The 16,951-nt window shown below is 38.3% G+C and overlaps 1 protein-coding gene across 1 annotated transcript in view; it reads right to left on the reverse strand.

The window, feature by feature from the left end:
* The window catches only part of dapk1 (death-associated protein kinase 1), a 94,535-nt gene extending 87,567 nt beyond the window's left edge, over positions 1 to 6,968 (reverse strand). The window contains exon 1 of the mRNA XM_053326092.1: positions 6,853 to 6,968. Within this exon, the coding sequence (XP_053182067.1) occupies positions 6,853 to 6,914 (62 nt within the window). The 5' untranslated portion in view covers positions 6,915 to 6,968. The remainder of the gene's footprint in view (positions 1 to 6,852) is intronic.
* Between the last annotated feature and the right edge of the window lie 9,983 nt (positions 6,969 to 16,951).

The following is a 16,951-nucleotide window of genomic DNA, read 5'->3' on the forward strand; positions in this document are numbered from 1 at the left end:
CCTCCATAAAAGCAAAATGGGAAGCAGAGTTAAAGATTAACAGATAACAGAAGGAGAATGGAGACATCTGTTAGACGTAATGTACATCTACAAAATCACTAGTACGGAGGGAAATGTGTTGGAAGAATTCAACTCGCTTTTTTTCCCGTAACACCCAAAATAAAAAAAATCATCAGGCAACTTGCTGCACAACAACACTGCTGGAGGCTGTGTGGGAGCATGGAGGTTCACCACTCGTTGAATATTTTCTAGGATTGTACAAAGATAAAGCTGTAATGGGCAGAAATGTTAATGCAGGTGTTACATAAAAATATTGGTGTATGAAATCCCAAATTACCTGCTCTGATGTGATGTGATGTATCTTGGGAACGTTGAAGAAATTGTGATAAGAGAAGATCTCTACTTGACTAAAGTTTTACTAGCAGCAATAAAGAAAGACGTTACCAGACGTTGGTTCAATGCAAACACTCGAAAAACAACAACAGTGGCTGGAAATCATCTTTTTTACCCTCTGAGATTCAAAGAGAATATTTAACATGTATATGAGACATGACCCAGACTAAATGATTGCCTAATTTACATATATTTGTATGAATATTAACATATTTCCAGGAAACTACTCTACTTTTAACATCTTTGTGCATCTCATTATATTATTTATTGTGTTGATGTTGATCTGCTCAACTCGATTCAATAAAATCTTAAAATGAGAAAAAAATAATTATCTCAGTGGTATTTTTAGCAAAAGCATAAACCCTTAAAAGTCATGTTATGGGGACCTCAGAGACCTGTATTAACTTGTTGAAAGGGAGAAAAATATGTGACCTTTAAAAGCTCATCACCTTCTGTGAGCCATGGGATTTTAACTGAGAGTGACCTAATACACATGATGAAGTAGAAAAAAGGGGTCACTATGAATCACTGTTGTGTATTATCAAGCTGCATTAGCTTTCACCACAACAAGCAGAGACTTATGAGAATGTGAGAAGCATATAAATGACAGCTTGGAGTCAATAATTCAGTCCTTACATCTGCATTTTTGTCTTTGCTTGTCTATCAATATGTAACATGAACACTACACCAGCAAATCTTTGAAGTCAGTGTTGCTAATAGGTTAAAAAACTGGTGTTGTTGCATTCATCCACGAGCGCTGCAGCTCCTAGGGGTCGAGGAGGGGTGTGGAGGGGGGTGTGGAGGTTGGGGAGGTTGGGGAGGTTGGTGTGGTTGAGTGGCAGCTCTCATCAAGGCCACTCCTGCTACCCAGACTGCCCCTCCACCCAATAATGCAATGGAGGGTATGGGGGATAAATCTAGGTCAGTAGCTGGGGTACAGTCTGCATTGTGTAAGTGTGTGTGTGGTATTAGCTGGTGTTGGTATGTTAAAAAAGGATGTCACAGTTTGCTGTAGTGAATATTCTGTAGATGTATCTTTAATAATCTGCATATAAAGATTAGCTGTTTCCTAAGGGGGTGGAAGATATTCTAAATTATTTCAGCATTTAATACAGGAACCAACGTGGATGTTTTATAATCCCATTTTGTATTCATAGAACTTTTTGTCTTTGAGGTGATTTTTTTTTTTGCAGAGGAATAACCCAAATGCATAGTCCCAGTTTTATGCATTTTGTGTTCATTTGCATTTCAGAATCCCTTTTTCCCTCCTCCTCCTCCTCCTCCTGATCCACAAATGGCAATCACACACCCAGACACACACACACACACACACACACACGCACGCACACACACCATAGACACAAAAGAAGTGCCAGTTGGTGGAGAGCGACAAAGCGGTCAGATTAATGCAGACTAATGATAGACACAGAGCACTGCAGAAATATGCAAAGTCTGAAACTGCCCTGTGGACCAGATGAAAGGTACACACCGAATGTCTTCTCTCTCTCTCTTTCTCTCTGTCTCTCTCTCTTTTTTTCCATGTCGGCCGGAAAGTGGCTGAGTCAGTGTGTGTCTCTGAAGAAATGAAACTGAAGAAAAACAAAACAACACCCTGAAATCAGCTCACATGAGCCAACATTAAATTCTGCTCCACCAGTTTTCTTGCACATTCTGATCCTGCTACGCTTTGCAAAATGAAAATGCAGCTGAGGCGTTCCGAATGATTGAGTGCAACTGTTCGACTGACGTAGAGATGCACGGATATCCTCGACTGATACCGACCTCTTATGAAAGATCAGATATCAGCCAGTCAGTGTCGTCTACTGCTAACATGATGGGGATTCCTCTTCTGCTGGCAGCCGTGGAGAAATAGACTTTTTTTTATTTTCTTTGCATGCGTTGTTAGGGCTTTCATATTTTATTCCAAATTCAAGCCTTTGTTCAAACGTTTGTATAGGTTTACACACTGTATAATCATATTTTTTATTGCAGGTTTAAAATTCTATTATTTTGCATTTCACAACAGCTTTAAGTCCATATTAACAACGTAAAGCAATTCTTCCCAGTGTATCTTGATTGGGAATCAAATGAATGCAAGTTACTTTATGAACTCAAGAAGTGCAATGAGCCTGAGGTAACACAATGACGACGTCGAAACTAAAGCTTCCCTTAAAACAGAAAAGTAATGTGGTTTTGAGGTAGAAGACAACTTCAAAGTGCTTATTCTATGACATTTTTTGGAAGTATTAAACTGTTCCACATTGAGAAATATGCAGAAGTGCACGAAACAAACAGCACGTTATAATAAAGTGCATAACAAACACAAAATACTCCACAGCTCCTTTATCTTTGAGTTCAGTTGAAAACTGAGGAACTTGACACATTGAAAAGTGCACAAGACGCTGGACAATGTGTAGAAACATGTTTCCAGCACTTTTCCGAAGTTGCAGAGCGATGGGACATTGCAAGACAATCAGCGCAGACAGTGACAGCAGCAGCAAGATACCACATGAACACATGCTGTGCATTGCGCAAGGTTGACAGAGGTCGATTGCGTGACAGTGGTTTTGAGTGAGTCAGTGAGCAGCACGGTTAAAGTGATAGAAAAACACGTTACGCTCGGCCCTTAATCACGTTTCGATTAAGGCGTTAATGCTGATCTGTTTTAAAGTAGTTTACCATGTTTACCAGTTTACCAAATGCATAAATTCACATCATTTTGCATTTCGCTCTTTCTTTCAGTAAAGATAACTCATGTGTCTGTGGGCAAGTATGTTGAATTGGAAAGGCTGTTTGCTAACGTAATAAAAATGCCGCTGAACACTGAACTCTCCAACGACAACAAATCTGAGGACTCACCAGCTAGCTCACCACACGAGTGAAGCAGCGGTGACATCAAACTTGCGATCTCAATACACATAATGCAGCCGTATCACACTACACGGAAAAATATAAAGACGTTACTGACCATCAGAGTTTCTTTGGCACATTACAGTTTACTGGTTGTGTTCAAAGTAATCAAAAGAAAACTAGGTATTATTTTGAATTTGTGACAGCTCCATACTCCCATTTATCCATTTTATACTGCTTCTTAAGAACTTAACTCTTGATTGTAAAGGCAGTGTCCCAGATTTCCCGAAACTCCAATATTTTCAGTACTGATTAGCATTTTTTTGATAAATTAATTATTCAGTTTGTAAAAAAGTCCTATTTTTTGCCTGACAAACCTCAAATCCAAAAGTCTATCCAAAAAAATCCCTGTAACAATTTATTGAAATAGTTACAGCTATTGAACAACACAAAAATAACAAGTTAGGGAACCCCCCCGGAGTAAAAAAGGCCTACCGTTCAGTGTGCTATTATTCCCATAATGCCAGCTACAGAAACCCTGTGTGCTTTAATAGTGTTTTTATCACTGCAGTCATGATAGTCACACATCACATCACCACAGGAGGCATCAAACAGGAGATCCTTTTAGATGCCAGTGGCTATAATACTTTCAGTAATTCCCCAAAGACCACAGGCAGAAAGTGACAATTTTTCAGGCGATCTCTGAAGCAATTAGAGGGATCAGCTGAGTACAGATGCGGTCAGTGCTTGACTTGTTAGAGAAAGAGGTTTGAAGGGCAGCAGCAGCGGCGGTGGCGGCAGTGGGCGCTTTGAAACACAGCCGAGATACTGACTAACTGACCATTTTTTTGGACACAGGTCAAAAGGGAGTATTTGACCACTGATGCATTTGCTCGGGATTATCACACTTTTTTTTTTCCTTTTTACAATTCAGCTCCAAAAGTAACAACTTGATGCCTCCGCCTGCCTGCCTGCCTGCCTGCCTGCCTGCCTGCCTGTCTGGAGGCTTGACGGCTAACCTGCTGTTACAACGACATTTATTTCTCTTGAATGGCGGTTCGTTTTACACCTCTAATACTTCCAGTTCTCCGAGTTGACTTCTACAAACCCCTCCCCCCTCCCTTCCCCCCCAATTTAAAACACACTGTGCTGTCAAGCCTGAGAAAGCCAGATCCAAGTCATAAGGCGGTAACATCACGGTCGGGTGAATCAATCATTTTGGATAATGGAGAACTTTTTGAGAGCCTTTAAGTGGGGCAGTCATGTCTCAAAAGTGACTCCACACACTTGAGACAAGAGTTTAGAGGATCAGCCTGCACCCTTCACATCTTCTTCTTTTTCACCCTCCTCCTCCTCCTCCTCATTATATTGCTTACATGTGCTCATTGTGACCATGGAGTAATGATGACTTAGATGCCAAAAAACAGGCAGCATCAGTGTCAGTGACTGTGCTTGGGTGATTTCCCATTTTCCACATTTTGCCAAACCGAACCGGCCTCCATCCAGTTCCGGCCAGAGTCAGGCCTGGTGTACAGTCGGATCAAAAGCCTCTCTGTCTTTAAGAGTGCATGGCATTATAGTGCAGGTCATGCTGCTGTAATTTAGCCAATGAATAGAGAAAGTCACCAGCTTTCAACACAAGCTAACCTCGGTTTATCCAAAGTTCATCCGAGGTGACGCACTTGAATAAACACTGGGTGAAAACCATGATTTGAAGTATCAATTATACTGCAGATTATTTGTTTTGCCTGTAAAAACAGTAAAGAGAAATTCCCAGAGTCAAAGGTGATGGCTGTGTCATTTAACCAACAACTCAAAAAGACAAAAATATTCAATTTATGGTGACATGAAACAGAAAAATGCTGCAAATCCTCACTTGTCGAGCTGCAACCAGAGAATATTTTGAAGGGTTTTACTTGAAAAAAGAACTGGCATAATTAGTGATATTTGAAATGATATTTGTCCCTGTTATGTATGTAGCCTTGAGCTCCCTCCAAGCCATATGTAATGTGTCATAAAGAAACTAAATGCCTCAAAAAAGATATCTGGCTGCCTTTAGTAGAGGATTGAGATATATTTTTTACAAGAAAAGCAAAAGTTCACCTTATTTTCAACACTTCAAGATGATGTAAAGTGACGATTCTTTATGATTATCACACTTACAAAAGCAGAAGACCCCCCACCTATTTCAAATCTCTACTATCTTAATCAAAACCACACTGAATAATGGATCCTGGTGCTGGAGTGACAACCAAATGAGACTATCACACTCTTACACAGCCGTGTCTTTACCTCCGAGCCAGAAATTCAATCCCATTAGACAAAGCTCCCCAATCTTCTCCATTACCAAAGTAGCATAGTAAAGCAGCCACGGCAACTTCAGCTTCTCCCCCCACAGTGCGGGAAGGTGAGCTCTTTAAAAAAAAAAAAAAAAAAAAGGCGAAGCAAGCCCTGCCAGATAGGCCTTAGAGAGCAGAAAACAATTGGTTGATTATTAGCAACACAAAGTACATGTGTCACTTCTTTGATAACCAGAAACTCACGGAGATCCATTTCCTTGTTTCTGACCTGAGCAGACGTCTGCAAGTTACTATGGGGATGCATGCACCTTTGCTTGTGTTATTTCCACCTTTACATGAGTGTTTTCTTGATTAATAGATTCATTTTTTAGTCAATAAAATGCAAGAAAATGCAATCATTGTTTCCCAAAGCTTGACCAACAGTCCACAACTCAAAGATACTCAGTTTCCTGCCATAGAAGACTAAAAAAAGACAGAAAATGCTCAATTTAAGAAGCTAGAACCAGATAATTTTCTTAAGATATTACTAAAAACACATACTTGATTAACAAAACAGTTGCTGATACATCGCAGCTCTAAATATGATGTAGATTTTGATCAGTGCAACAAACACAGAACCTGAAAACAACCCAGTTTTAACTCCATGGTTTCATATTCAGCAGGACAGGACACCAATCTCACTCTTCAACCTTTATATAACCACTCAGCTTTGTCATTTCATAAGCTTTTCTAACCAAAAAAAAAGATCCTGCAGAAGCAAAAAGAAGTGAAGAAAATATATCTATATAGGCTACAACTTCTCTACTCTCCCTATTGTCAGCCAGACGTGATAAAGTGGACACATGCCAAGCTGAGATGTAAATCCTCTCCTAGTAAAAAGATGCACTGTGATATCATCCTGCAATAAATCTCTAGGAACAGGCAGTTTCAGTAACATAGGCTCACCTCTTCATCACTGACAACGATGCATTATGGACTGCATTAATCAGAGTCTATCAGGCACACTCAGGCACACAGTAGAGAGGGGGCAGAGGGGAGGGGGGGGGGGGGGTTGCATTGCATGTCCTGGAGACTATTTACAGTCATTGTATGCATGTGTGAAAGCATGCTTGCATGAGTGATTGTGTGCAATGGATTAAACCTATATGTATGAGCAGAAACACATCTAAATCAAATGTGTATTTAAAGGTGGAAAATAATATGTCTCTTCCACCCCCTCCCCTGTCAAAGCTCATCCATGAGAAAAAAGAGGAAGTTCATACGCATTAGAAATAAGAATAAATAAAACACTCCAAGTTACTCAACTTACCTTCCCAGCTCGTCTCCGATTTCATAAAATTCCTCAACATTTTCCTGGTTGAAAATAGTCATGTTGTGTGTATCCAGGCACTTCCACAGGCTTGTCCTCCGAAACGGCACACACACACACACACACACACACACACACAGACACACCAGCACCACCAGGCTCTTCACAGTGGCACCATCCCTTCCAAGCAGCCTCCAGTCTGGGCAGGGTTACAGCCAGCGATCCTCCTCATGTTAGGGCTTCAAGAGACACAACAAAAACAAGCATTAGACCTCAGTTAAAGATCCTGGAGTGAGTTTTTCTGCAAGAAGGTGGGCGTTCAGAGTCAACAAAAGGGAGACCAAACTGACTGACTGACTGACTGACTGAGTGGTGAACCTGCACCTCCAAAGGGGGCGACGCCACGACTCCTGAGGCTGATCTCTCCTCTCTCTCTCTCTCTCTCTCTCTCTCTCTTGTTATCCCCTTCTCAATTATTTGGGGCTTTATAACAGCTGATTCAAGACAATATGGGTATAACTATGCCACCAATAGCTGGTTAGGAATCCAAATAACCCCCCCTAAAAAAAATAAAAGCTTGGTGTAGCCATGGGAAACACGGTTTTGGCAGCAGCTACTCCTCCTCCTCCTCCTCTTTTCAGTCCTGCAAGGAAAAATGACTGCTGAGTAAAGTCATAACGCTAGCGATATCTTCTTTTAAAATAATAACCCGAGAGATAGCCGGACAGGTGTTTTAACCCAGTTTAAACCACACAAACCGCAGACAAGCTACATAAAAGCCAAAAAACCATTCAAGCTTTTCCTTCAATTATAACCCACGACTCGCCCTTCTTGGTTTATTCCTCTGCAGGCTGAAATATTCCCATTAACATAGTAACATTGTAGCGTTTTTTTTTTTTTGCCTATCGCTAATGTTAAGTGAAATGGTACGAAATGCACTGTGAAGTATCTTACAGTATGCCGGTCTGTGTCCCGTAGATACACGTAGAGGAGATTTCATGCGTTTTTGTGGGAGCCTGTGACCCAGGTTTGGCTCACGGAAGACAAAATGCTGGCGTGAAAGAGAGAAATCAACCTTAACAATGTAAGGCAGTCTGGTCCCGGCGCTGCGTTCAGGCTCTGTGGGGAAATTGTGGTTTACGCGTTAGAAAGACTCGGGGAGACACGGAGACAACAAAACGCTGATTTCTACTAATCATACATTTAAAACCCATAAGATTAGTTTTCTGCCATTATCAAAAGCAAATAAAATCAGATTAATCGCCAAGTATTAATGTTTTCCACTATAATTCTGTATCTTTCAAGAAGGAGTCTGTAATTTCCGAGTTTTTACGTGACATGAAGGCAGCGCCAGTGTGTGTCAATTGGAGGAGCAGCTTCGGTCGCAGGAGGGCAGCAAAGCTTTCACTTTTTTATTTTAATCACAGTTTAACAGATGGTGTAACATTTTTTGACAGGCTATTTAAATCATTAAAATGTAAACATTATTATTGGAATATATTGAAAATATGCTGGTAAAAGGCACAAATCCTTTAAACCAGACTCTCAAAACAAACAAACCATACAGCAAAACAATAACATGAGATGATGATATAAATAGCAGTAATTCCACAAATAATCAAAAATCTACTTTATAATTATATAAAATATCCTTTGTTGACCAGAATGTATCCATTCATACTTTTTTTTAAGTACGGTCTAGACTTGCTCTATGTAAAAACTGTCCTAACAATATCTTCTGTTTTAATTTGGCAATATATTAATAAAACTGACTTGACATGACTCAGGGAACTTAAACTACATCTTCTAAAAGCTCATTTACAACAACAATAAGATGCATTAAGGTTCTTTTCTCTTTATAGATAAACTTTTGGGGTATAATTTATAAGAGTTCCCCCTTAAATCATACCTATTATTCCACAAGTGAACAGGTTTATGGACCTCAATCCTGTCTACTGGTAATTGTATTTTTTTAACCTCTCCTCATATGACATCTCTTTCAGATCTGAAATTAGTTTAGTAGCCCCCCTCTGAACTCAGTTTTTTCTGTTTATTTGAATTCATAATGACACCAGAACATATTTGCAAATCCAGAATGAGATCTCACCAAAGATTTATAATGTTATAAATAAATATGTTTAGGAAACCTCATATTAACCACTTAACACACGCCCCTGTTTTTTATGCTGTTAGCCTAAACGACATGCCCAAGTTGTGAGCAGCACAGATCCCACATAGAGACTCAGAGATGTGTCTGGTATAATTGGAAAGGAAACACTCTCATGATTTTTGTAAAAGTGTCTGTGTGATTCTGTGACTTACTGACAAAGAGTGGCAGAGGTTACAATGATGGGGTTGTTTACTCGCCCATAGGTTTGCCTTTACAATGACGTGTACAGACATTCAGGGACCTCTCAGCAGGATATAGACACAATGAGGCCACAGCCACAGGTCTTGGCTTCATGCAGTCCAAATTTGGAGTCAAAAGACCAAAAGATGAATTTTTCAGAGTTATTTTTCAACAGGTATGTCCATGCGTTTTCCTCAGGTCCTTTTTGGAGACTCCAAATGGACACTTGGTTACCAAAGCTGTATAACCGCAATCAAACACCTATAACTTCACAACCCCTTTGCCTACAATCAAAATCTTGGTCTCTAATGAAAGCTGACGCCATATTATTATTATTATTATTATTATTATTATTATTATTATTACATATAACCATATTTTTTTGTTTGGCCATATCTATCTATCTATCAGTTTATTTTGGTATAAGTCATATGTTAAGTCGAAGAAGAACCAACCGTGTACCAAAATGCCGAGTGCGTAATGATATATGGTTCAACTCTTTTACGCACCGGGCGCACGCCGGTTACGCTTGGAGTTTGTTTATGGACAGCCAAACTAATAGCTTAGTGTCATACACCGTTGGAAACCTCAGACTATTGGCTAAAAGGTTATCAACTTCATTTCACCGAATATTTCCATAGGCTAGAACAGCAGTCAATCAAAGCCGTGTCGTCATTGTTGTCGGTCACATGTCCTCATTGGCTTTGGAGACATGTACTGCCTAATCCTAAACACCGATTGGCTTGTGTGTGGTGTCGTCAGAAGCAGAAGAGGCTCACGGTCGTAAACATCTAGTCACGTGTACTCTGAGATGGACGTGCAGGTCAGGAAATGACGTAAACGGACCGTCTATGGTTTGTTATTTGTGTTATTACATTACGTGTTGGACTAAATACATGGACATATTGAGGAAAGTATTTCGGTTTTATGGAAACGGATTTCATATTTCAGCAGAATGGATATTTGGCGAGCTGTACAGAAAGTGCTGAGTCATAAGATGATCGTTGTGGATAAAGGGAAGACTTTGAAGGTATGTAGGCATTATAGCTTTTCTTACTTAGCTCAGGGGCTAGCCAAGCTAATCGCTAATACTATTACGGCTGTGAGCAACCATATAAGTCGTGAGTAGTCTTGAATGAATCAGGACAATCTAAGCTTTCCAAAGATGTACGGCATGAATATATATGTTTAAGGGTTGGTGTTTAAAACATCCAGAAGAACTTGTGGCTACCTCCTAACATCCGTCCCGTCCCGTAGACGGAACAGCGTGCATTAAGAGGATAATAAAGTAATACTGCCAAAATTCCACTTCATTCTTCTACTCACTCAAAAAACTCCTTATCATCCCCAAAGATCCCATGATAATGCTCTGAGAAATCATCCATCCATCCCTCCATCAGGACATTTTCTTGACTGCCTGTCCAGTTCAGAGCTGCGGGGGGGGCGGAGGGATTTCCCAGCATGCACTGGGCAAGAGGCAGGTTACACCCTAGATGAGTTACCGAGAAAAAAAACAACTTCACAAATTGGAGCAGGAGAGGCCCATGTTGACCTTTCACTCTGTGGTGCTCATTATGATTTGTATTGTACGTGTTCAGTCAAGATGAAGTGTCGGTCTGATCTAGTCCTCTTTACACTTTAAAAGCAGGAGACCAATTAAGAAGAAAGAAAACTTGAAATCCCAATTATATGTTAGAGTATTTTGATTTGGTTTCATCTGTCAATTATTTTTGAAATTCTGTATATATTCTGTATATAACGATGTCAGAAACTTATGAAAATTGCATATCACAAGTTCCCAGAGTCGCCCAATGTGACACCCAATGTGACACCCAGAGGTGTGGGAAGTTCAGATGTGAGGAGCAAGATCAAAATATTTCATCACAAGCAAAAGTCCTGTACTGACAATGTCACTGTAGTAAAAGCATTATTGGAAATATATGTAGAAAAAAAGTTTAAACATTTCAGAAAAATGGTCACTGTGAATGTTGCAATATATATAATATTATTGGATTCTTATTATTATGGGTGCATTAATGTGTGAGTAGTATTTACATGAAAAGTGCTGGTACTACACACACTATAGACAATAAGTAGAGAAATAAAGATAAAGAAAAATGAAGTACAAAGCTGTGTGTGATAGTTTATAATGTATTAGAATTAAAAGCACTCACTGTAGCTCTCGATAGAGGGCAAGAGGCCAGATTCCTACATTAGAGGATGTAGTTCAAGTAATCAAGGTGAATTTGAAGTATTTTATGTACTGTTGGATAATTTAATTCATAACAATGAGGCGTATTGTACAAGCTCATAATATGTTTTGAATGTAAAATCTTTATTTGAAGCGGTCATGTAGTGCACTATAAAGTATAATATTTCCCTATCATATGAAGTAGAGTGGAAGTTATAGAGTTGCAGAAAAATTGACATGAAGTGTAAGTGCTTTAACTTTGTATTTTGGTTTGATACTTATATAAATAAATGTACTTAATTCCACTAATGAAAAACAACAGTCCAAAAAAAACCCCAAGTACTCAATTCACTATGATGTAAAGCTGAAAGAAAGCTACAAGTTCTCATATTTACAATTAGAAAACACAATTTAGCGTTGTTGCTTGTTTTAACCTTCATGTCGTCCTACCGGGTCAAATTGACCCCATCTCTTTTGACTGTTCCTTCTTTCCTCTTTCTTTAATTTTTCCTTCCTTCTTCCCCTCCTCCCATCTTTCTTTGCTCCCTCCTCCTTCCTTCCTTCCTCCTTTCCTCCCTCCCTCCCTCTTTACTCCTTTCTTTCCTTCCTTCCTTCCTTCCTCTTTTCGTCCTTACTCCTTTCCTTCCTTCCTTCCTTCCTTCCTTCCTTCCTTCCTTCCTCTATTCGTCCTTACTCCTTTCCTTCTTTCCTTCCTTCCTCCTTCCTCCCTTCCTTCCTTCCTTCCTTTCTTCCTTCCTTCCTTCCTTCCTTCCTTTATTCCTTCCTTCCTTCCTTCCTTCCTTCCTTCCTTCCTTCCTTCCTTCCTTCCTTCCTTCCTCCTTTCCTCCCTCCCTCCCTCTTTACTCCTTTCTTTCCTTCCTTCCTTCCTTCCTTCCTTCCTCTTTTGTCCTTACTCCTGTCCTTCCTTCTTTCCTTCTGTTCTTCTTTGACCTGAGGACAACAGGAGGGTTAAGACATTTAATAAGTTAGAAGAACTATTGCGACACAACCCAAATGTGGTATTCTTACCAGACAACATGATATAACGGCATGTTTTAACTGTGATGCTATACTGTCAGTGTGTGGGACTGAACACACTCGGCTCTGTTGATGTTGAGATTCACAGTGCTTTTAAAGTTGGAATAATTTGTCAGTCCTCTTTATTGGAGCAGCTGAGCCACGTAATGATGCACTTAGTGAAGAAAGCAGCAAAAACTGACATGTGCCAGCTGAAGAGGAGGCGAATGAAATGATTTCTGCCATTACACACGTTGCTTACAAACAAAGGGACAGATGGTTTTTATTATACTGTAAATGAGAAACATACAAAGAGGCTGAGCTCTGTACATCTTGTTTGTGCTTTTAAAGGTATGTGTCTGTGTCATTGTGCAAAGACTCAATATGTAAGTGTGGAAATACTGAAGATGGAGATGAAAGAAGGAACCTCACTTTGCTTTCGATGCACATCTAAACCTTTTCTTTAACTGATAAAACCTTTTCTGCCTTCATCACTGACAAAAAAACGTATTTGTTGGATTTTCTGTTCTTCTCTGGATGCTCAAATTTTTGGGATATTAAAGTGTATAATCCTTTGTGTTGTGATGATATAAACACCTTTGATAATGAGAGATATACTGTATATCTTAATATTGAAGGCTAATAACTATACTATTATTCTGTAAGCAGCATTTTAATGTTGCTGCTTATCAACATGCAGAACCCTTTATACACTGTTGGCCATTTTCATCTGTAATAATTCATCATATTTCATGAGATGATAATATATTTTAAATGAAAAAAGCTGACTGCAACTAAAGCTGTTCAATAAATGTAGAGATATTATAAAAATCTGTCTGAATCATAAGTATAAATAGGATAAAATGGAAATACTTAAACAACAAACTACATTAAAATTGTACTTGAGTAAATGTATTTACTATAGTTATCTTTCAACACTGGGTGGTAATGTGTAGTCATATACAACTTTTATATAAATACACATACTTTAATAAAAGTCTATTTCCAAAATTTGATCCAAAAATCAAATGAAGGGTAAATTTACACTTTTTAAAGCATTAAAAAGAATGAATCTACGCTTTTACCATAAAAACTGCCCAAATGTACAATCACAGGTTTATTGAGTGGACTCTAAATGTTTGGCCCCTCCACCCGAACCTCACTAAAATCATAAAACGACTAGGCTATTTGACTAACAGGGTGGTGTGAAAGATGCAGCCTCACAAAACATTGGTCAACATGAGGTTAATAAAAAAATCTGTTGCTCGGGGAGCTTTTGCCAGACTCAGAAGAAGCTCTGCAGGGACTCGAAATCAAAACATTAGAAGAACAGATGATTCATATGAAAGCTCTGCATAAATACCAAGCCTTAATTGAATTCACACACAGATCAAACACATTGTGCTCTGAGTAGCTTCATTCTCATGTATTTTATCCTTTAAATGTTGGACTCAAGTGGCTTTTAATTGCCTTATATTATTAATTTTGTCAGAGTTATAATATTTTAGCTTTATCCTAGAAAGCACAATCCAACAACAAGAACATGAAACTACACTTTTTATACACTGAATTTCCTTTCATTTCCATTTTCTTCATGATGATAAACATGTTCAGAGCTTTCTAGTAACATATGATGCTCATGCTCAGCTGCATAAAGACCCACTTTGCACCTGACTGTCAACGTAATGATCAGTGCAGTGCAGTCTCATAAATCATTTTATATTGCAAGCTTCACATATTACTGCTTATGAACGTTAATGATAAATGGAGCCATGTATTGTTTCTATTGTTTTGAGTGTGTCGCTATAATAAATCTTTGTCCTCTGCAGTTTATGTGTTTCAATATACAAAAAGATTCTTTCAGTGTTGCGTCTTAATTGGAAACATGAGGGAGGTGTCTGTGTGGTTTGGCAGCGACGCTCCAGCTGTGGTGAAAGGATTACACCGCCATCTGGTGGTGAAGAGCTGTACACACATAAAACAGCCAGAGTCTAGAGTTCTACCTGATTTCCTGCTTTTATTAGGCAAAGATTGTGCTTATGAACATTATTACACATACTGTATGCATGAGACACTATATACTATATTATATGCACATGCAACATTACTTATTAAATCTTCTGTTATTTGTGCAGACTATATCATATCTAACAATTAATGGCTAATTAGCTTTTGTAATTTAAGTACATAATAAATGTTCAACTTCACTTCTACCAGTATATATCTTTATTTAAATAATTGTCCTTAAATCAGATTTAATCCTAACAATATTACCTCTACTTGAGCAGTATAGTTTGTTGCTTAGCTGTGTTAGATATGAACGAAGGCTCTAAAAATGAACAGATATCTTAACAGCTGAGGTTTCTGAAGGGGAATAAAGAGGAAACGTTAAACCTGATGTATCTTTGAAGCATTATCAAAACATAAAACATGCACCTGGACCTCCTTATATGACAAAACCCTCCGATTTGTCAAAACTTGGAGAAGACTATCATGGCATATGAACTATAATCACATTTTTATTTTTTGGAAAATTGCACAGCTTGTTCTTCATGGAAAGAAATACACTAGTATAAAAACAACACGTCTTTTTATGATATTTTTATTGCAGTAAAAACTTTTAAACATATAAAATTATACAAAAATGGTTATCGGAATGAGCAGTGCTTGTAATCCCTAGATTTTTTTAGTCCTGTTTAGAGAATTAGTCTTCCAGAAATGCTAAATCCTTAATGTCTTCAGGGCTGGAGATAAAATGATAGCAATAGATTGATACATACTAAAATTTATCATTATAGCTGCAAATTATTCAGGAAAGTTCCCCAGAAATATTAAACTTTAAATACAGTGATAGATGAGCCGGTGGCCCCGTTTAATGACTTTATTTAATGCAGACAAAGCAGAATGTGATTCAGTTTAATTAAATTGATCAAATTTAACAGCAACTTCTTGATTGCTTGGTTTTAAAAACGGGGCCAATTACAGAAACATGCCATAAATGTTCCTTCTGCATATTTGAGTGTTTCATCTCCATAAAGATCACATTAGAGTAAATGTGTCCCTGTGTTGTCGGTGCTGTAAAGCAGCTTCGCCACAAAAATATCTCCAGCATTAGATTCTGTTTCAAGAGCAACAGTTTTACTTTAAAGTAAACTAAGACGCAGTAAGTCATCAAAAATCTTTAGTTCAACGCCGACAATCAATACATTCACTTCTGGGCAACAGTTGTCTGAATCACATTGTAGTAACAGATGATCCAAACTTAATAACGTCAAGACATCCATAACCTTTCTTACTGATTTAAAGTCAGCTGTAGATTAAAGAACTGACCATTGAATAAAACTAGTAATTGCATATTCATCCATACCATCTGATATGTAGAAGAAAACAGAGCAACAGTCAGGTGATAGCTATAAGATATATAACATTTTACAAGCCTGTTGAGAGAAAGCAAATACATGGTTTTGTAATAATTACTAAGCTTGTAGTTATGCAATATCTGATTAACTGACATAAAAAATGAGGTATGAATTATTAGGATTTATTCGGGGCAATTAAGAATCCATAAGAATTGTCTAAGCAGTGTTTTTGGGCCGTGTTCACACACATAGCACATGTGGTCAGCTCTGAATCCAAGTGTGAACGCACCAAAAGCTGAAGAGGATGAACTGTGATCAGATTGTTCAAGACACAATAAAAGACAATGTGACACAAAGCAGTGAATGATCTCCCAGTCAGTTCTGTAGCGTGTGGACAAGTACGATAAACTACCCAGACACAGAAAGATATGGTTGGTTTTCCTTTACCCAACAACCTGGATTCAAGATTAGTCACTAGACAGCGCAGTTTACCTCTTTTAGGTGAAAAGGGTGAAAAATCAAGCAATTATAGAAAAAATCAAACTGCTAAATGCTATAAATCTGGTCTGAAGTGGGCAAGAAGAGTTTGAGACACATTCCGTTGTCAATATAGAAATACAATAACTCTGAACGGGATCTGGACACAATGTGAATACATGCACGCCCATTTTAATACAGTAGAGCAAAAAAAAAAAAAAAAAAAATTGGGCCCTAGACTCTCAGTTGTGATAATTATAACTCAAAATGTAAACCCTAGACCGAAACACTGAAGCACATTTTGAGCACTACTTGAATGTATTAAAGCTGCACTACAGAAGATTTGGTGCTACTTTTATAAAATAGTTGGTAGTTTTTAATTAATTAATGCTTAATTAAAAAACAGCCAATAGAAAGAAAAACTTTTGGGTTGCCAGGTTGTGAAAAATTCAAGTTCAAAGACATGTAGCTCAGGTTAACTGGTGACTATATAAACTGTCTGTAGGTATGTTTAGTTGTCTGTATATAAGATAGATGTTAGCCCTGTGATTGACTAATAACCTGTTCAACTCCACCCAATGTAGGATCTATTATATGTGTATGGATAGACGATGAATATCCTCCTCCAGCATAATTTGCTCCGAGTGCTTTAATTTATCATACAGGAAAAATAACCCATTGTGCATGCTGGTCATTTGCAGGTAC

The sequence above is a fragment of the Scomber japonicus genome, chromosome 9 (assembly GCF_027409825.1).
Source record: "Scomber japonicus isolate fScoJap1 chromosome 9, fScoJap1.pri, whole genome shotgun sequence".
Taxonomy (NCBI): Eukaryota; Metazoa; Chordata; class Actinopteri; order Scombriformes; family Scombridae; genus Scomber; species Scomber japonicus.